Genomic DNA, 22,065 nt, shown 5'->3' with positions numbered 1-22,065 from the left:
GAAAGGGAGGGAGGAACCTAGTTTTCCTACAAGGGAAACGCCTTTTCGAGAGGGAAAGGAAAGTTTCAGTTTTTGGGTAGATCTGGTGGAATTGGGGTTAGAGGAATTCCAAGAAAGAGGAATAAAAGGGGGGAGGATGCCGTGTAAGATCTTGAAAGTAAGGCAGGCACATTTGAAGTGGACTCTGGAGATTATTGGAAGCCAGTGGAGCTTGGACAAAAGTGGTGAGACGTGGTCGAATTTGCTTTTTGAGAAGATAAGCTTAGCAGCGGCATTTTGAATCCGCTGGAGTCTTTGAAGGTTTTTCTTTGTTAGGCTTAGGTAGATAGAGTGGCAATAGTCCAGTCTGGAAAGGATGGTGGATTGGACAAGGACAGTAAAGTGTTTTTGATGGAAACAGGTTCTCACTTTCCTTAGCATGTGAAGGCTGAAGAAACATTTTTTTTATTAGGGAGTTGAGGTGATTGTTGAAGGAAAGTGTGGAGTCAATGATGACTCCCAGAATTTTACTTGAGTATTCAAGATGCAGGGTGGGGCCAGAGGACAGTGGGATGGAGATGGGCAGTTGGTCCAATTTTGGGCCGAGCCAGAGAAGTTTTGTTTTGGATTCGTTCAGTTTCATCTGCACAGTGTGGGCCCAGGAATGAAGGTTCGATATACATGAGAATATGTTCGCAGAGAGGTTGATAAGGTTCCGGTCGGTCTCGAGGAGGACAAAGATGTCATCTGCGTAAGTGTAAAGTGTTTCAAGTGGGGAGAGATGAAGGAGTTTAAGGGAGGACATGTAAATGTTGAAAAGGATAGGAGAGAGAGGTGAGCCTTGTGGGACTCCACATATCGGGTTCCAGGGTGAGGAAGAAGTGCCCTTCATATTGACTGAGTAGGAGCGGGAGCGTAAGAACTTCGAGAACTAAATCAACTTATCAGTCACTATGGCTGAACTCCAAGATTCAAATTGGCAGATTTAAGATCATCTGGAAGTATTGGATGAAGGGGGGTATACGTACTTTAGAGCACAGTTCTTCAACCGCCGGTCCGCGGACTGGTGCCGGTCCGCAGAAAATTCCTGCTGGTCCGTGCAGGGCCGGCGAGATGGACACTGTTAAATTTCCTGCCCCGGTGGTGTGTGCGGAAATCTTCTGTTCCTCCCAGCTTCGGGCGATCAAGACAGGCTGTCGACGTCAGGCATTCCCTCTGTGAGTCTCGCCTATGCGGAAACAGGAAGTTGGAACAAAATAGGCGGGACTCAGAGAGGGAAGGTCCTGATATCGGCAGCCTGTTTTGATCGCTGCCCCTGCCGAGTCGCCAAAGAGGGCCCCAGGGAAGGTGCAGGTAGAAGGGAGATGGTCAGCGTGCGCGGGGGGGGGGGGGGGTCAGGTGTGGATTGGGGCCATCAGCAGCGTCTGTGCCGAGAGTCTGCCCACATGCAGGATGCGGCGGGTAGGGGCCTCCGGCTCGTCTTGGGTGGCAGGGCCTGCGGTGCAAAGCTGTTTTTGCCGGGTTGGGGGGGGGGTCGCAAATGTGCAGGGCACAGCAGGAGTAAGATCATAGGGAGCCTTCAACAGTGGCTGTCTCCTCTCCTAGCAGCTCTGTACTTACCAGGGCAGTGATTCACTTTGGCAACTTCCCCTTTCCTCAAGAGGCGGCAATGGACCCAAAGCTGCCTAAGGAAATCACTGCTGCAGGCAAGTACTGAGAGCTGCTGGAAGGAAAGGAAGCCACTGTTGGAGGCTGGGAAGCTGCTGGATAAAGGGAGAGCTGCTAGTGCACCTGGAGGGAGGTAGAAGGAGAGATGCTGCTGGGAGGGGAAGAGGGAAAGGGATGGGAAGAGAGCTACTGTTGGATAGGGGGAGAAGGAAAAAAGGAAGGAAACAGCTGGCAGGGAGATTACAGGAGGGGAAAGGGGGTCAGGGTGGAATGGAGAGATCAGATGAGAGAAAGGGGAGAGAGAGGAATGAGAAAGTAGAGAGAGATTGATGCTGGAAAGGGGGTCAGCAGAGAAATGAGAGAGGGATAAAGATGCTAGATCTGGTGTAGGAGAGATAAAAATGAAGAAACCAGTGAAGCTGGAATGAATGAGAGAGGAGACACAGGCTAGATGGAAAGGGGAGAGGGGCATAGAAAGAAGTCAGATACATATGGAAGGGGAAGAGGCCAGACAGTGAATGGAACAGGCAGACGCTGGAAGGAAGAGTGGAAAGAAGATGAAAGCAGAGACCACAAAAGGTAGAAAAAAATCATTTTATTTCTATTTTGTCATTACAATATATCAGATTTGAAATATATATCCTGCTAGAGACATAACTGGGGACTGCAAAGCCTAACACTATTCCTATCATGTGTGACTGCAATATTCTGTTAGCATGATATTTCTATGTAGCATTCTGTAATAATTTGGCTTGTTCAGTTTTCTTGATAGTAGAGGGGATATATGTTAAGGGGAGGGGAGACAGGGGTTTTGTTGGGCCTTGCTCTGAATATTTATATTTATAAAATGACAATTGTACAGAATATTGTTTCTTTTTATACTTTAATAAAATACGCTCAATATAAAATCATAACTGAGACTTGTGCAGATGGGATCAGATGGTTTGTGGGGACCGAGCTTGTGGAGACGGGGCGAAAATGTGTTTTTTTATTTCGGTCTTAGTAGTTTGCTAGTCCACAAAATAATTATTTTATTTCTGCCGGTCCACGGGTGTAAAAAGGTTGAAGAACACTGCTTTAGAGGATGTTATTTATGATGGTAAGCTGCTTGATTTTTCACAATTGCAACACAAATTTGGTCTTAATAAATCACAAAATTATAGATGGTTGCAGTTGAAGCAGGAAATTCAGGTGGGGTTCCCTGAATGGAAAAACCTTAGTAATCAGCATAGTTTGCCGCTCTTATGTTTTGTTTTTTATTTATAATTTTATATTCATACAATAAATATTTCACATATGTTATATTTGATTATTTCATAATTATTATAAATATATTTACTATATCATATCATAAATAATGTAACCCACCCCTTTTATTTATTTATTTTTTTCCATATTTATATACAAGAATTCTTTATATCCCACCCTAACCCTTTAATAATATTATCAATGTGTTAAGATATCTGATCATTAGAATATTTAGTCAATGGTTCCCATATTTTCTTAAATTTATGTATATTCCCTTGTTGTAACGCTATTACTTTCTCCATTTTGTATATATGACAAACCGAGTTCCACCAGAATGTATAATCTAACTTGGTGTAGTCCTTCCAATTTTGAGTGATTTGTTGTATTGCGACTCCTGTCAAAATTAAAAGCAGTTTATTATTATTAGCTGATATTGGACTTTGTGTTCTCATTGCAGTACCAAATAGTATTGTGTCATATGAAAGACCTACATGATTTTCTAGTAATTTGTTAATTTGGGGCCAAATTAAATTCCAAAAGGCCTTTATGCAGGGACAAAAAAAAGGTAAATGATCTAATGTCCCTACTTCTATTTTACAATGCCAGCATCTAGTATTGGATCTAGTACTATCTATTTTTTGCAGGCGCGTCGGGGTCCATAACACTCTATGTAATAAAAATATCCATGTTTGACTCATAGATGCTGACTTTGTAGATCTTAATCTCCAGGACCAGAATCTTGGCCATTGAGATGCAGAAATTATCTGTCCAATCTCAATACTCCAAATATCCCTAAGTCCAGTTTTCTTTTTTTTATTTAGAAATCCATATATTAATTTATACCATTTTGCGGCTTGGTGTCCCAAGAAATCCGCCTGGAAACATAAAACCTGCAGACTATATTGAGTATTAAGATCTTTCCATTCAGAGAACCCTACCTGAATGGCATGCTTCAATTGCAACCATTTAAAATATTGTGTTTTATTTAGTCCAAATTTATTTTGCAATTGTGAAAAACTAAGCAATGATCCTTCTGAAATGACATCTTTCAATGTCCGTATACCTGCAATTATCCATTGTTTCCAGACGATTTTAAATCCGCCAATTTTGATCCTGGAGTTTACCCAAATAGATTGATTAAGTGATTTAGCTATTGGTTCTGGTGATAGGTTACTTATATATCTTAATGTTTTCCATGTATCTGAAATGATTCTGTTGTCTTTATATCTTCTAGGCATTGTTATGCTAATTAAATGTTCTAAATGTAATGGAAACAGGAGCCGCCATTCTAAATACAACCAATCTGTTACATTTTCCATGAGATCTGGGAGGATCCAATACATTCCCTGTCTTAAAATATAGGCTTGATGGTACCTATAAAAATTTGGAAAATTTACCCCTCCCTCCACAATTGGTCTTTGTAAAGATACTAAAGCAATTCTGGGTCTTTTCCCAAACCAAACAAATTTTGTGAGAATATTATTTAATTTTTTATAAAATGACCCCTGAAAAAATATTGGTATCATACTCATTTGGTAGCAAACCACAGGCAAAATCATCATTTTAATTGTTTGAATTCTTCCCCACCAAGAAAGATGTAAAGGATTCCATTGCTCACACATTTCTGTTATTTTTCTTAATAAAAGTTTTTCATTCTCTTTGACTGTGTCTTCAATTGTATTTTGATCATAATTCCTAAGTATTTTAAACCATCATCTTTCCAGATAAATGAATATGAATCAAATAGTCCTTTGGTACAAGGACTTCAGATTTATTCCAATTAATTTTATATCCTGAAAATTTACCGAATATCTCTAATAAATTAAGTATACATGGAATAGTAGTCTCCGGTTTTATTAAATATAATAAAATATCATCAGCATAGGCTGAAAGTTTAAATTCCCAGTTGGAAAACGTGATTCCCTTTATATCCTTAGTTTTATTTATTGCAATTAATAAAGGTTCTAGAACAACATCAAAAAGTAATGGAGACAAAGGGCATCCTTGTCTAACTCCCCTACACAAGTTAAATCTATCTGATAAATTATTATTAATATATAATCTTGCAGTAGGAGAGCTATACAATGTCTGAATCATTTTAACAAAATCGGGGCCTATACCAAACCATTCTAAAGCTTGATACATAAAAGTCCATTCCACTCTATCAAAAGCTTTTTCTGCATCTAAAGATACTAGAAAAGCTGGATCATTAATATTTTTTGCTAAATTTAATGAGTGAAATGCTAGTCTAGTATTATTTGATGAATGTCTTTTAGCAATAAATCCTGTTTGGTGTACATCAATAATAAAAGGAAGAGCTTTTGCCAGTCTTATTGCTAATACTTTAGCAATTAGTTTATTGTCTACATTTAATAACGATATAGGCCTGTAATTTGAAACCAGAGTAGGATCCTTGTTTGGTTTTGGTAAGACAATAATTATCGATTCTGCCATAGTACCTGATATATTACCATTATTCATTTGATATTGATACAATTTTAACAGATATGGTAAAATAATATTTTGAAATGAATTATAAAATTCAACAGTATATCCATCTCCACCTGGAGCGGATCCAACTCTAAGAGACTTCAATGCTGTTTCTATTTCTTTTAAAGATATAAGTTCTTCTAAACTTCTTTTTATATGATCCGGAACATTTGTCCCAATAAATGAATTTAAGAAAGTTAATCCATCTTGTTCTTTCTTTTCATAAGAATTAGAAGAATATAATTCTTTATAAAAATCAAGAAATTGTGTTAAAATATCTTTAGTGTTGGTGTGTGTATTACCTTGTGTGTCTTTAATTGCAATAATCTTGGATTTTCTTTTCTTTGCTTTAATAAAATTTGCTAATAATTTTCCAGCTTTATTTGAGTTGCCATAGAATTGCACTTGTTTATAAAATATATCTTTCCTCACAATTTGAGAAGAAATCTCATTATATTTAACCTTTACTTTTAACAACTCTTGTAGTGTATTGTTTTCCCATTTCTCAATTAATCTATTTTCTAAAATTTTAATTTGTTTTTCCATATCATCAAATTGGTTTTTAAGTTGTTTTTTAATAAAAGCTGAATATGAAATAATATTTCCTCTCATTGTTGCTTTAAAAGCGTCCCATAGAATCTCAATATTAATGTTATCTGAATCATTAATTTGAAAAAATTCTTGCGTTTTTAATTTAAGATCTTCTATGAAATTCGAGTCTGCTAGTAAAGCATTATTAAATCTCCATATTGAGTTAAATTGATCAATGTCATAATTCTGAAGGTTAATCCACACACCAGCATGATCTGAAATTATAATGGGATCAATAACTGCATTTAATACACGCTGCGCAATGTTATTAGAGACAAATATATAATCAATTCGTGAGAAAGACTTATGGACCTGAGAACAAAATGAATATTCCCGATCATTAAAATGAAGAATACGCCATATATCTATTAAATTACAAGATTGTACCATATTATCTAATCCTAAAGATTTTATAAATTTACTTGGTTTTTTGTCCAAAATTGGATCCATTACAGCATTGAAATCTCCAGCTACTACTAAATTAGAAGCAGCCAGTGGTAATAATATCTGTTGAATTTGATTGAAAAACTCCATTTGGTTCGAATTAGGAGCATAAAGATTAAATAAATCTAGGGTTGTATTTCCCAGAACCATTTAAATATGTACCCACCTTCTTGAAGGATCAAAATTTATTAACTTAAAATCAGCATTGCATTTCTTATTTATCAGGATCGCTACTTCTGCCTTTTTCCCTAAAGCAGGTGAATAAAAACATTTTGATATCCAACCCCCTGTTAGCTTCCTAGATTCAGTATCTGAAAGATGTGTCTCTTGTATGAAATAAATATCTGCGTTTTGCTTGTGGAGAAATCCTAATAATTTCTTTCTTTTGATAGGATGGTTTAAACCATTGACATTAATTGTAAAAATTTTAATATCCATTTACATTTATAGTTAAAATTTGACATAAAATCATATGACTATTGCGATCAGATATCCACACATTGTAATAATATATTCTTCCCATTCCTTTCCTCCCTCTCCTCCCTTTCTTCCCTCCCATCCCCCCCAATATTAGCTGTGAATACTTGGCAACACGCATATTAGATCGGTATCAAAACACTCCACAAAAGTCCAGTTCCTGTTAAGAATCAAAAATTAAGTCACAAATATTTCAAATATTATTAAAGAAAATTAATATTTTCATTAACATTCCTTATAACATTTAAACAGGTTGTTTTTTTATCCAATTTTAATTATACTCTTTAAATTATATTATTATCTACCCATTTCAATATTTCCATATTTTATTATAAATGTATTGATTCAGATAATTTGAAATATAATTTGAGTTCCTTATTATATTTCATATAAATCACCTTTATAAATTCCATTTCTGTTCTTCATGTTATTTTAAATCATATATAAATATATGAAATAATATATCTCTTTATATTCATATTATACTTATACATAGTAAAATGAAATTTTTCTTTCATTAGCTTAAATCCAATCAATTATTGGTTTCTATAGTACTTATCTTTGAAATACAGAGAACGTTTCAGAAATATGAAGCTAAGCATACGATAAATCTCTTCAATCCAGAGCTCCCTTCCTTCAAAAGCAGAAGCATACCTCATTCATATATCATACTTCCTGATCACATTTTTATGTTTATAATGTCAAATTTTTCTCTGTTTTGAAGTTTATGAAAGTCAATTAAGTATCAGTTCCATCTTCGTTATTCTTCCAATTAATTATTATTTTCCTCCATGTCCTCTTGATATTTCTATAACCAGTATGTTATCCTTTTCTTTTCACAAATCTATATAGTCCGAGTGAGTTCCGGTTCCAACGTCGATCTATTTTTAGTTTATTATTCGTTCTTTACTTCTTTTCCTTTCATATTTATCTTCTTATGTTTTCAGGTGGACTTCCTGGGACATCAGGCCGCTCAGCGGTATAAAATTAATATCTGAATTTTTAAATAAGAAGCCAAAGATAGGTCTGCATGACATTTGGAGCATTGAGATAAAGCATCAAATTACTGTGTCTCAATGGCCACAAATTTGGGCTTGGAGGATGAGATGTACTGTGTCCATGTCTATGAGACAAACTTGCATTTTTCTATTACATAGAGCATTTTGGACTCTAGTTCATTTACAGAAGTTAGATAGCTCTAAGTCTAATAGATGCTGGCACTGTCATCTTGAAGTTGGGACATTAGATCATTTGCTATTCTATTGTCCATTGATACATGCTTTTTGGAAATCAATTTGGGGTCAAATAAATAGCTTGTTGGAAAATCCGGTGGCATTATTGTTATGATACGGTATTATTTGGTACATCAATGAGAGCTAGGAGCCAAATATCTTCAAGCAATCACAAGTTATTACTCATTATGACAGGGGTTGCCATACAACATATCATGAGAAATTGGAAAAATTGGGATCGTCTGAATTATAGCTTTTGGTGGAACTCTCTATATTACATATTTAAAATGGAAAGGGTAATTGCCATGCAGCAAGGGAATTTTAAGAAATTTCAGGATATTTGGGAGCCATTAACAAAATATTGTAATGATTGAACACAATTTTTTCCCCTTAAAAATGCATGTCCAAGGTGGGGGGATGGGGTTGGGGGGGTATTTTGGTTTTCTTATGAGTGCAAATTGAGTATGGGGTGGGAGGGATATGGAATCTGAATTAGATTTTGATAGGCTATTATGTGATGTATTTAAGTATAAAATGATGTTATATGCTGTTACACTTATTGTAAGTTTTAAAAATGAATAAAGAAGTATAAAAAAAAGAACATCAATTTACAGTAGCAAGTAGCCTGAAATAGTTTATAGTCCATTCTTTTCTAAAACATATTTACCTTAAAAGCCAAACTAAAGTCTTCAGCAGTATGGATTATTAGGTTTCCAGAAGATGGTCTCTGGATGTCAACTGAACATGGAATCAAAAAGTCTCCTGGAAGAAAAGCTGTCGGCACTTTTTTAAAAGAACCAGTTACTTCACGACCTGGGTCAAAACGATCTATTACCAGAGTTACACCTTCATCATCTAAAAAGAAAATCGTGGCATTAAAATTTTATATGGAATATTGAGTAAAGACAAACACACAAATAGAGCCAAACTGTTTATCCCTAAAGAGTGTTCTGCAGACATCAAGATAACTAGCCACACCAGTGACAGCAGACAATGTTTAATAAATCTGTAGAAGAGTCTAAATTGCTTATCCTCAAATATGCAGATTTTCCACTACATGCCATCATAGAAGCTTCCTTAAGGAAAATATACTTGCTGAAGTGTATCCTAATCTACAGCTATTTCTGGGTTGCATTCAGCTATATTTAAAGCAAGTCTTGTGTGCACTCTCCCCTCCAAATCTAAGCCTCCCTCATGAATTTTCCCCATAGCAGACGCCACCCCCCCCCAGCCCAGCCTACCTTAAGTTCCCTGGTGGTCTAGTAAGATAGCAATGACCACCACCTGCTCCTAACCCTGGTAGCTCCATCTGTAAAATGCCTGCCACAACCTCTAGCACAGTGGGCCACAAACTTGTGGCCCACCAGGTACTATTTTGAGGCCCTCGGTATGTTACCATTGTTCTGAAACATTGCCCGCCTCACTGCTGTAACCTCATGCAAGCGCTTTCCTGTGTCTGTATGCGATTGTGAGGTGGAGAGGAGAGGACGCAGGAAAGCACTTGCGTGAGGTTACAGCAGTGAGGTGGGCAATGTTCCAGAACGTTGAGGTAACCATTGGCGGCAGTGCAGCTTGTGCATGTGTATGTAATCTCGTGAACTCTCTCAAAATTCGGCACCTCTCCTGGCAGTGACTGCTTGATGTAAGATGGCAGGTGTGTCCGGTGCTGGAGGAGGTGAGAGCTGAAGGCAGTTGGACGCAACCACTGGACACTTATGGCACAAATTTTCCAGGCTCAAGTCGGATATTTATTCTCCCCTCTACAAAAAAGCTTAGAGGACTACACCATAATCTTGTATCTTGCAGTTAATACTTTAGATTAGAATCTAAATCACAATTTTGCATGAGGTAAAACTCTTTATAGTTTATAAACCTTTCCTTAATTGCTTCTGATAATTTCATCTATAGACAGCTGAAAGCAGTACAACATGCAGAAAGTGAAAAACTATCTAAACTTCATTTTTTTGCATGTTGAACTGCTCTCAGCTGTGTATAGCTGAAATTATCTGAAGCAATTAAGGAAAGATTATAAATCATAACAAGTTTTACCTCATTCAAAGTTGTCATTTCTTTAATAAGACATTAACTATTTTTTCTGCGGCCCTCTAAGTATCTATAAATCCAAAATGTGGCCTGCAAAGGGTTTGAGACTGCTGCTCTAGCAGTAGTTTCATGGTACTATTGCTTGGTGGCCATCCATATATGCGACAGATGTAGGCAACAGGAGCAGGAGCAAATGGGGCTTGCACCTACCTGGCCTATAGCCTTGAAGACCCACGCCTCCAACCCAACAGAAGGCAGTGGCACACAAGCTTCTACCTGGAGACGTATTTCCAGCTTGGTTAGCAGGGCAATAGAGCAGTGTTCCTCCTCCTCCTCTACTGCCCCCAAGTCAGTTTAAGCACATACAAAAAGGGAGGCAGCGAAATGCAGCTGGCACCCTGCAAGACCCTGCAGAGCTGGTGGTGAGCAATGCTACCAGGGAATGGCCCTGAGCTCCAAAAAGGCTTCTGCAGGCTGGCTAACAGGATCCACAAGGGATTGGCCTGTCAGCCGAAAACTTCAAGCTTCTCCTCCATACAGGTAGAGCTGGACCCTCGACTAGAGAAGCTCTTGGTACCAAAAGATGAAAAAAAAATGCCCAAAAATACAGAAATAAGTAGAGCAGATCAGAAACACTCCTTCAGGCTCATTTGCAGAACAAAAAAAAACACAAAACAACCCAAAAACTGAAGGAGCCAACAGAACCCTCTGAAGTAGGAGGGATTAAAAAAACTGGAGTGGATTCCTTTTGCATGGCTTGCGAGCACTGGGATATAACCTGGCCATCCAGAATGGCACATCTATTGCATTAGAAATTTTATTTTAAACTGTGCTTCAATTAACATTGCTGCATTACAGTACAATAATTCCTAAAAGGAAGCAAAATCTACTGTAATATTTTAAAGAAAAAAAAAAGTCTAGAACACAAAACATGAACATTAAAAAAATAAACAAACAAACCAACCAACCTTGGGCTCAATGCAGAAAGCTACTACGGGAAAGAGCTTGTGGTTAGCAAAAGGTATATGACAATGAAAGCCACTGCCATACACAAAATACGGTTTTGTGCTTAAGCAAAACCTTGTTAGGCCCCAGCAAACAACTTCTTTAAAAGCATGGTAAAATTATTAGGTATTCCACCCAATGCAACAGCTGCAGAAGAGTTTAAAGCAAGCACAACATGTGAACTTAAACATCAGGTCTGAGGTGGCATAGAAAGGTTAGCTCACCTTTCTGCAGCAATACATTTGGGGTTAAAAAAACCAAACAACACCCCACCCCAAAACTAAAACCCCTTCTACAGTCCTTTCAAGACCTCCCCCTACTCCAAGATGACCACCTGATCCACCAATCCCCCTTAAAAAAAATTGAAGCCCTGGTATCTAGTGTCTTCCACCAAGCTTATCTGGGTCCCCAGTCTGTCCTCCCCCACACCCCAAATCATTGGGGGAACATGACAGAAGAGGCAGGAATGACAGTAATTTGCATGCTCATTGAACACTACATCCAGCAGATAATTGTGGAAAGTTTGTTAGAAGCCATGCAAGCTCTAATGCACAGCTTTCTGCATCAACCTCCTTGTTTGGTTCACAAAAATAAGTTTCACAGCTTATTTACCGTCATCTATTGTAAGAGAAGCAAGAAAAAAGCATGAGAAGAGCTTTTTTTCATTTTTGGCATGGCGATAAGCAAGACGAACAGCCTTTTCTGCCACCTGCAGTTTCGGATTTCTGTGAACATAAAGTTTTAAAGTTGCCTTAGTATTTTGCATCACTATTATTGCATTCAAATGTACTTTGCTGATCAAGTACTCAGTAAAAATGTAAAATACAGGCAGTTCCTGGGTTAAGAACGAATCATGTTTTTACAGCTGTTCTTAAGTCATATTTGTATGTAACTCAGAACTTATAGATTTTAAGATTCTTGCTGCTTACCTCTGCTATCAGCTGACAAAAGGGCCAACTGTCCCTACCAGTGTTCCCTCTAAGGTACAGCATGCACAACCACACACTGTTCTTAATGTGGCCATGCATCATTCCTGAATATGCTATAGAAGTATAGGAGTCTATGTCACTGGAAATACTGCTCAGCGAAATCAAATAAAGCCGCAACCGCGATCTTAAGTATGAAGCAGATCATCTGTCTTGACTAGGCTAGATAGAATCGGACACACCAAAAAGGTCATGCTTGATGTTAGGAAAGACAGATTCTGCTACTGTGATGAACACTAGCAGATGGAATACTTCCAAGACAAGTACAGTAAAACCTTGGTTTGTGAGCATAATTCGTTCCAGAAGCATGCTTGTAATCCAAAGCATTCGTATATCAAAGCAAATTTCCCCATAAGAAATAACGGAAACTCAAGACAATTTGTTCCACAACCCAAAAACTTTAATATAAAATACTATATGCACTTGTATTGCAAGACCTCGCTCATTTAAAACAGTCACTAAACTCAAGCAGCATCAGAGATAGAAGAATCATCGGCTAAGTTGTGACGTGTGTATACTGTATTGCAAGACACTGCTTGTATAATCAAGTTAAAAATTTAATAAAATGTTTTGCTTGTCTTGCAAAACACTTGTAAACCAAGTGACTTGCAATCCAAGGTTTTACTGTATTAGAGATGCATTCTCTTTTGTCCAAAGTGTTCTCAAAACAAGTTAATTGACAGGACTACATAATGAAGTGAAAAATAGTGGAAATAAAAATGTACTGCCTGCTGACAAATTTTGAAGTATCTTTCAAAATGACAAAAAGTAAAGTTGCTTACTTGTTAAGTTATTCTCCTATGATGGCAAAACATCTATCCTTAAAAGTAGGTGACATTATCCCACAGAACCAGAGTTGGTAAATAAATTTCAGTCTTCTAGAGTAGTTCACAAAGCATGTGCAGGACTTCCTACATCAGCAATGCTGCAAAGTGATTTTTTTTCTCATACTCAACAGATGAGAAAAGGTATTGTTTTTTTATGGAACAGGAAAAGGAATCTAGGTCCTTTTCATTATAAGAACATGGATCTCTTACCATCAAAAAATCTAAAACTTCCTAGTGGACTCTCTCCTCGAAGCTATGGGGCTCATAATCAAAAGTTTAAAATGTCCAAACACCAGCCTAAGTTGGCACTTGGATGTCCTAATGCAGGGGCGTCCAAGTGCCAATAATCAAAGTCAACTTTCTGGATGTGCAGCAGTACTTCTAAGCTGCTGTGCTTCTAGAGAGCAAAAGGGCATGTTGGGAGATGTGTTATGGGTGGGCATAAAATAAGAATAGCCTTACTGGGTCAGACCAATGGTCCATCAATCCCAGTAGCCCGTTCTCATGGTGGCCAATTCAGATCACTAGAACCTGGCCAAAACCCAAGGAGTAGCAATATTCCGTGCTACTGATACAAGGCAAGCAGTGGCTTCCCCCATATCTTTCTCAATAGCAGCCTATGGACTTTTCCTCCAAGAAATTGTCCAAACCTTTCTTAAAACCAGCCACGCTATCCACTCTTACCATATCCTCTGACAATGCGTTCCAGAGTGAAAAAAATTCCTCCTATTGGTTTTAAAAGTATTTCCCTGTAACTTCATGGAGTGTCCCCTAGTCTTTGTAATTTTTAACGGAGTGAATAAAAAATCGATCTACTTGTACCCATTCTACTCCACTAAGGATTTTGTAGACTTCTTCATATCTCCCCCCTCAGCCGTCTCTTTTCCAAGCTGAAGAACCCTGACCGTTTTAGTCTTTCCTCATACGAGAGGAGTTCCATCCCCTTTACCATCTTGGTCACTCTTCTTTGAACCTTTTCTAGCGCCACTATATCTTTCTTAAGAAAAGGAGACCAGAATTGAACGTAATACTCCAGATGAGGTCGCACTATGGAGCGATACAGGGGTATTATAACATTCTTAGTCTTGTTAATCATCCCTTTTTTAATAATTCCTAGCATCCTGTTTGCATTTTTGGCTGCCGCCACACTTTGGGCGGAAGGCTTCATCGTATTGTCTACTATGACACCCAGATCCTTTTCTTGGGCACTAATCCCCAAGGTGGACCCTAGCATCTGGTAACTGTGATTCAGGTTATTCTTCCCAATATGCATCACTTTTCATTTGTCCACATTAAATTTCATCTGCCATTTAGACGCCCAGTCTTCCAATTTCCTAAGGACCGCCTGCAATTTTTCACAATCCGCATGCTTTTAACAACTTTGAACAGTTAGTGTCATCTGCAAATTTAATCACCTCACTCGTCATTCCAATTTCAAGATCATTTATAAATAAGTTAAATAGCACAGGTGCCAGTACAGACTCCTGCGGCACTCCACTGTTTACTCTCCTCCATTGAGAAAAATGACCATTTAACCCTACCCTCTGTTTTCTATCCGATAACCAATTCCTAATCCACAATTGAACTTTGCCACCTATCCCACGACACTTTAATTTTCTCAGGAGCCTCTCGTGAGAACTTTATCAGAAGCTTTCTGAAAATCTAGATACACTATATCAACCGGCTCACCTTTATCCACATGTTGCTTCACAAATTTGCTTGACTTCTTTGAAGGTTAGAATAAAGATCTCCCTCAGCTGAACCCATGCTGACTCCGTCTCATTAAATCATGTGTGTCTGTGTGTTCCACAATTTTATTTTTTATAATTATTTCTACCATTTTGCCCGGCACTGAAGTGAGGCTTACCGACCTGTTATTTCCTGGATGTCCCCTGGAGCCCTTTTAAAAAATCAGCATAACATTGGCCACCCTCCAATCTTCAGTTACTACAGATGATTTTAACGATAGGTTACAGATCACCAACAGTAGCTCAGAAATTTCATGTTTGAATTCTTTTAGTACTCTGGGAGGTATACCATCCAGTCCTGGCGATTTATAACCTTTTAACTTGCCGATTTGGCTTAGTACATTTTCCAGATTCACTGAGATTTTTCAGTTCCTCAGCATCATCACCCTTGAAAACCATTTCTGGTTCAGGTAGATCTCTTACATCTTCTTCCGTAAAGATGAAGCAAAGAATTCATTCAGTCTTTCCGCTATGGCCTTATCTTCCCTGAGTGCCCCTTGATCATCCAACAGTCCCACAGATTCCCTCACAGGTTTTCTGCTTCCAATGTACCTAAAAAAAATTGCTATGAGGTTTTGCCTCTTTATCAATGCTTTGCATCTAACTTGCCAGTTCTTGTGTTTATTCTTATTTTTTTCATTCGGATCCTTTTCCATTCTTTAAAGGATTTTTTTTGCTCCAATAGCCTCTTTCACTTCGCTTTTTAACGTCAGCTCTCGTTTCCTCTTCTTTCCACCTTTGCCGATACGTGGAATACATTTGGTCTGGCGGGCTTCAATACGGATGTACCCCAATCATAATCAAAACTTTCCTAGAGGGAACTTAGACGCCGGCAGTTAGAGTTAGAGTTGCATATAAGTGCCCAAAACTGACAAGCAGACCAGTGGAGGATTTAAGGCATGACCCCCCCCCCCCCAATACACACACTTATTTCTCCAGTGGTCGCGACCCTTCACACCACCAAAAGAGCAAATAAAACTTCTGTAGGCTTCCCATCAGCCAATTGTGGCTGGGGGGGGGAAGGGAAATCCCCCATTAGCCGAGCTGTCTTATCTCATGACTAATGCAACACTGGAGCATTATTTTTTTGTATAAACATTCACAGAACAGATTTATTTTTAAAAACCTGAGGCTCTCCATTGGAACTGGGGGGCCTAATAGGGTCTATGGCCCTGCTGGCAAAGTTTTCTTATAAGAGCTTGGAGCATTAGAAAGCAAAGTGCCCCTCCAAATGAACCAAGGGTACTCCACCAAGGCAGACCCTGAAACTCTAACACTAAGACATGGGCAATGAACTGTGACCATGGAAATCAGGCCTAAAAGAAAAAAAAAAATCCAACTGCATCAGTCCAACCCACATCATCTGCTAGAGGTACTGAAATACAAGTTCCAGGATATTCTGCTCTAGTGATGTTTCTGAAGTCTTTTTTTTTTTTTTGTACCTCCTGTATGTTGGTCAGGAGACATTAGCTACTGGTTTGAACTGGTCTAGCACTGCATATAGCTCATTTATGATTCTACTACTATCATATTTTAAAGTAACAGTACATAAAAGATGGTACTATTCAATGTTGTCTAGTGGAGCTGAGCCTTAAAATTAAGCAAGTTTTGTCTACGGGATTACCATTTTCAGTTCTCCTTAAGAATTTGAAATGTTTGCAACATCAGTAAATGTAAAAAGAAAAAAGTAATAGCTGTCAGCATCGATGGTAGTTTAAAATTTTAAAGTGCAATTCTTAAAAAAAAATAATAATAAAATTTGATCTTCAGGTTGTTCAATTAAAATTAGTGAAAAACAAGACAATTTTTTTAGAATTAAAGTAAATATTTTTTTTTTTTAATTCTTTATTCATTTTAAAAACTTACATCAAGTGTACAATTAATAAACAATTAAGAATGAATATATCACTTGAATTTTCTTAATATATTCAGATACATAAGATTATTCCATCCCCCATCCATTCCATTCATATTTATTAATTCTTTATTTATTTTATATTTACATCAAGTGTACAATAAATATCAAGCAATTAAAATACATCACTTGAAAATCACTAAAAGATTTAACCCTTTATCCCCACCCAAATCATATAAATCAGATATATATTACTAGCAAAAATCCAACCCATCCCTCACCCCTAATCCACATCTAAAAATTAAGATTGGGAAAAGTGTAAATTATTCATTATAATAATTTAATAATGGCCCCCACACATCCTTAAATTTATTATAGTAACCCTTCTGAACTGCTAACACTCTTTCCATTTTAAAACACATGACATACTGAGTTCCACCAAAAACAATAATTCAGTCTTGTACAATCCTTCCAATTATACGTTATTTGTTGAATGGCAACTCCTGTCAATATCATCAAAAGCTTGTTGTTATTAGTTATAAGTTAAACAGTCTGGTACCTGTAGTAAGAGAGGTGTAAACCAATGGCATCTCCCATTGGTGTTGGATCCCAAAGAGCAACTTTAGATGGAGGAAAACTGAATGGCATCCCACTAGATATATTCCTTTGGGGAGAATAGGAAAAGGTAAAAATTGTAAAACTTTAAAAACATGTCAACCGAACATGTATTGCTAGATTCTGGGCTTGTCTTGTAATCTTACAGAACACTAGCTGCTTTTATATAAAATATAATATAATGGTATCTATAATTTTTTTTTTGCCCTGGGAGGGGGGGGGGGGGAAGAGACAGGAAAGTATATAAAATTTTAAGAGCTATGTTGATGACCTGTCACTGGGACTGTTTCCAATGCCAAATAATAGATTTTATTCTTATTTGAAACATAAATAGAAAACTACTTTTACAATTTCTTCTTCTCAGCAAGCAGTTATATATTAGCAGATGCAGTTCATTTGATTTCTTTAACCTGCAAGTCTAGCAAGGCACTATATCTTAATCTTATAACAGGAGATGATACATTTGTAGAAACAAACTCCTTGGACATACTTAGCATTCATTTGTCTTTCTGTGACTTCTGTGACATATGATGGAAGGTTCTTCATATTAATTTGAATGCTCATTTTCTTCAAAAATAAAAAACACAAAAGGATGCAATTAGTGGACACATTGCATATTTATGTACAGTACTACAGTTCACATTTATGAATGAACAGAACTCTCAAAGGTCAACGCATTATTTCCAGTAGAAAGAGACTTATCTGCAATATATCTGCTTGCCTAAATTTCTGCACGGAACCTGATTTTACCAATACTGTTTATCACATTGACAAAATAGGAGAAAACCTTATACTAACTGCATTAAGGGTTCAACTAATGTGAAGAAAGTCATTAAATGCATCAGCTAATCACAATCTCCAAGCATGGTTAAGTACGGGGAATACAAGCTACCACACCAATGAGTGGGATGTGGTTTCTACAATGGCTGCAAGATGCGTCTCTGCTAGCTATGAGCAGACAGGTAGAAAATGACACGGGGACAAATTTTTCCTCACCCCTGTGGGAACTCATTTTCCCGTCCCATTCCCACGAGTTCTTTTCCTGTCCCTGCAAGCTCTGTTCTCATCTACACAAGCCTCAAACACTTTAAAATCATAAGTGTTCAAGGCTTGTGTGGTTAAGGCAGAGCTTACAGGAATGGAGCAGTGGCAAAACTTACAGGGATGAGGAAATTGAGTTCCTACGGGGACAAATTTGTCCCCGTGTCATTCTCTATGCACAGGTTTTCTGCTTTGAATCCCAAAGTTTCAGAAGCTTAACATAGTGATTTAGTAAGCCAAGATGCATATTCAACGTGTGCAGAACTTGCACTCTAAGCAGAAAAAGCTTGCTTGACACATGCAGTAAGGAAGCCTATACTGTGAGCATATCCCAAGTAAACGAAAGCACCAGCACATATGTGAACATGAACTGGAATAATGTTTTACATGTAAATATTAACTCTGAAAATAATTTTTGCACATACATTTTTATGAAGCCAATATTCCAGTTCGTAGTGGTAGATGCGTGGAATAGTTTCCCAGTAGAGGTGGTGGAGGCAAAGACTGTGTTTGAATTCAAGAAAGCATGGGACAGGCAAGCGGGATCTATTAGGGAGAGGAGGAAATAGTGGATGTTGCAGATGGGCAGACTGGTGGGCCATTTGGCCTTTATCTGCTTCTATGTGCAGATGTGTCCAAACAAAGCAAAAGTGATAGGACACAAGCTTAATGCAGTTAGATTAGAGAATAACATGGGGACAAATTTTTCCTCATCCCCGTGGTTATGGCAGAGCTTACAGGAATGGGACAGAGACAGCGACAAAACTCACAGGGACAGGATGGGAAAATTGAATTCCTGAGGGGACAAGGATAAATTTGTCCCCATGTCATTCTCTAAGTTAGATCCCATTCTGCATTTAAAGTTGCAGGCAATTGTCTGGTTGGAGAAAAAATAAAAAAAAAAGAGACAAGTCGGTCCCAAAACCTTGCATTAAATCCTGCCAACCAGCTCTTCTACACTGCCACAGACCTATTATAGTTTTTTCACACTGGGTTAATGCAGGAGACACACAGTAAAGCTGTGTGCAGCTTCTACCATAACCTTAAAACCACACTGTGCAAAAGCTAGTTGCATGCAAGCTCTGAATGCATAAAAGTTTACTTATATCATCTTTTGCGCATGTCTGAAAAAAAAAGCCAAAGTGCCAGCACAGATCAGAAGCTGCTGTTTCACATGAAATTTTTGCAATGGATACATATGTATCTGATCAAAATGTATAGTTCCAATACATGTTACTGCTGCACTCTTTATATGTTCAAGTTGCAGATACTGTTCTGGCTGGATTTTTTTAAAAGGCCTTTTAAATCACAAAAAAGAGACACGAAGTTATCAATCAACCTACACTACCCTGGATCTGGCAAATCACTCACCTCCAGCATATGTCAAAAAAGCCAGTTTCCTTCACTGGATTGTAAGAAAATACTCAATGACCTCATTATCATTCATTTTAATGCTTTGTGCTCACACAACCCATGTAAGTACATGGTTGGGCTCTCTGCACGACTTCCTCAATTTACCCATTCCTTTTAATGTTATGTGCTCCCATGCCTGCACCATGCATCCAAAAACGTGCACACAGATTGGACCTTAAGGGTGCACAATTGTCTCAAAAGGGAACTTAGAATCAGCCTCTTCTCAAGTTTGCACCAAGGGAGCAACAGTTAAAGAACTTGCCCAAGATCGCAAAGGAACAACAGCAGGATTTGGAACCTTGACCACCCAGGTTCTCAGCCCATTCCTCTAACCGTTTATTTCTCCCCCTCCTTTACCACGGTCAAAGCAGTCGGGCCTGCGCCTTACCTGGGACCAGGAGCCGCAGGTGCGAGACGGAAGAACCAGACAGGACGCAGCGCTCACAGACTGACCTCCGACCCAATCCGGCGCCCCACGCAGACGATACGAGAGCAGACAAAAAAAAGTAGCAATAATTGCTACGGCGGCAAACACGTCCCTCAGTGGCGGCAACGACAAACTTACAGTTAAATGTCCATTAAAACCTAAACAATAAGGAGGGCGCCCAAATGCGAGGATGGCGCCATTTCCTGTCTCCCAGGCCAGATCCCGCGCCAGCCAATCCCTCGCCGTTCTGCTCGCCTTTCCACCAATCAGGAGCCACCCCTGCAAGCACGCACGGGCTCTCGCGCGCAGTTTTAAATGCGTTCCATAACGGTCGTAGGAAAAGACAGGCCGTCATTGGTGCGCAGGCGCACTGAGCAAAGTCAAAGAAGCAAGTGTTACCCAGCAACCGATGAGACGCAGAAATCAGAGCATTGAAAAGGAAAAACAAATCAATCACTGGAAATAGGAAAGCAAAATGCATTTTTGTAAGTGTTGCCAGCTACCTATTAGTTTTCATATGAAAGGCTTTTTTTATGTGCACGTACACAGCCCATTTCTCAGCCCAACCAAGAAGAAAATAAGAATTGCCAACTCCGGATCAGATCTTCGGTCCATCAAGTCCGGCGATCTGCACACGTGAGGCCCAGCCAGGTGTACACCTGGCGTCATTTTAGTCACCCATATCTCTCTATGCCTCTCATAAGGAGATGTGCATCTAGTTTGCTTTTAAATCCTAGAACCGTGGATTCCGCAATAACTCCTCTGGGAGAGCATTCCAGGTGTTCCTGATATTTGTCCTGGACTTGTCCCCCCTTAGCTTCAGTCCATGTCCTCTTGTCCATGTCACATTGAACATTGTAAATAACTGTTTCTCCTGCTCTATTTTGTCGATTCCTTTCAGTATTTTGGAAAGTCTCGATCAGATTCCCTCGCAGTCTCCTCTTCCCAAGGGAGAACAGCCCGTCTCCTAAGTCGTTCCTTGTAGTCCAAGTTCTCCATACCTTTTATTAGCTTTGTTGCTCGTCTCTGCACCCTCTCCAGCAGTTTTATATCCTTCTTTAGGTATGGAGACGAATGCTGGACGCAGTATTCCAAGCGTGGTCTGACCATCGCTCTATACAGCGGCATTATAACTTTCTCCGATCTACTTGTGATTCCTTTCTTTATCATGCCTACCATTCTATTTGCTTTTTTCACCGCCAACGGTTTCAGGGTCCTATTTATCAGTACGCCCAGGTCCCTTTCTTGTTCGGTCTTTCCCAGAGTTGCACCTAACATTCTATACTTGCGTTCCTTATTCTTTCTGCCTAAATGCATCACTTTGCATTTTTCCACATTAAACTTCATCTGCCATTTCTCTAATCTGGAGTTCCTCACTATCCTTCTGCGATCTGATTGCTCGGCATAGCTTTGTGTAGTCTGCAAACTTGATGATTTCACTGGATGATTCCTCTTCTAGGTCATTGATGAAAATATTAAATAATATGGCCCAGGTACCGAGCCCTGGGGTACACCGCTAGTCACTTTCTCCCAGTCTGAGAACTTCCCATTTATGCCCTCTCTCTGCTTTCTGTTCTCCAGCCATTTGCCTATCCATCTTAGTATATCTCCCTCTATTCCATGGCTCTGTAGTTTCCTAAGAAGTCTTTCATGTGGAACCTTGTCGAACGCTTTCTGGAAGTCCAAGTATCCACCGGTTCTCCACTATCAATTTGTCTGTTCACTCTCTCAAAAAATTGAAGTAAATTCGTCAAACATGATTTCCCTTTCCTGAATCCATGTTGACTGGCTCTCATCAGGTCGTGTGCGTCTAAGAGCCGGACTATGCTATCTTTAATCAGCGCTTCAACTATCTTTCCAGGGACAGACAAGAGGCTCACAGGTCTGTAGTTTCCTGGCACTCCTCGCTATCCTTTTTTAAATATCGGCGTGACGTTCGCTATCTTCTAGTCGTCTGGTATCTGCCCTGTTCTAAT

General features: G+C 38.7%; 1 protein-coding gene across 4 annotated transcripts in view; it reads right to left on the bottom strand.

Moving 5' to 3' along the window:
* Window positions 1-20,377, bottom strand: part of STIL (STIL centriolar assembly protein) — a 110,378-nt gene extending 90,001 nt beyond the window's left edge. For 2 of the 4 annotated variants that reach the window (XM_033916275.1, XM_033916278.1), the window contains exons 1-5: window positions 20,051-20,377; window positions 17,699-17,775; window positions 17,153-17,257; window positions 11,790-11,902; window positions 8,797-8,984 (exon numbers count right to left, since the gene is read on the bottom strand). In XM_033916275.1, coding sequence (XP_033772166.1) covers window positions 8,797-8,984; window positions 11,790-11,902; window positions 17,153-17,257; window positions 17,699-17,772 — 480 coding nt within the window. In that variant the 5' untranslated portion in view covers window positions 17,773-17,775; window positions 20,051-20,377. Of the gene's footprint in view, window positions 1-8,796; window positions 8,985-11,789; window positions 11,903-17,152; window positions 17,258-17,698; window positions 17,776-18,674; window positions 18,796-20,050 lie in introns of all 4 variants that reach the window. The other 2 variants (XM_033916276.1, XM_033916277.1) reach the window with 2 other exon arrangements.
* Window positions 20,378-22,065: the final 1,688 nt, after the last annotated feature.

The sequence above is a fragment of the Geotrypetes seraphini genome, chromosome 12 (genome assembly GCF_902459505.1).
Source record: "Geotrypetes seraphini chromosome 12, aGeoSer1.1, whole genome shotgun sequence".
Classification (NCBI taxonomy): domain Eukaryota; kingdom Metazoa; phylum Chordata; class Amphibia; order Gymnophiona; family Dermophiidae; genus Geotrypetes; species Geotrypetes seraphini.
This window is presented reverse-complemented; position numbering and strand designations above follow the sequence as displayed.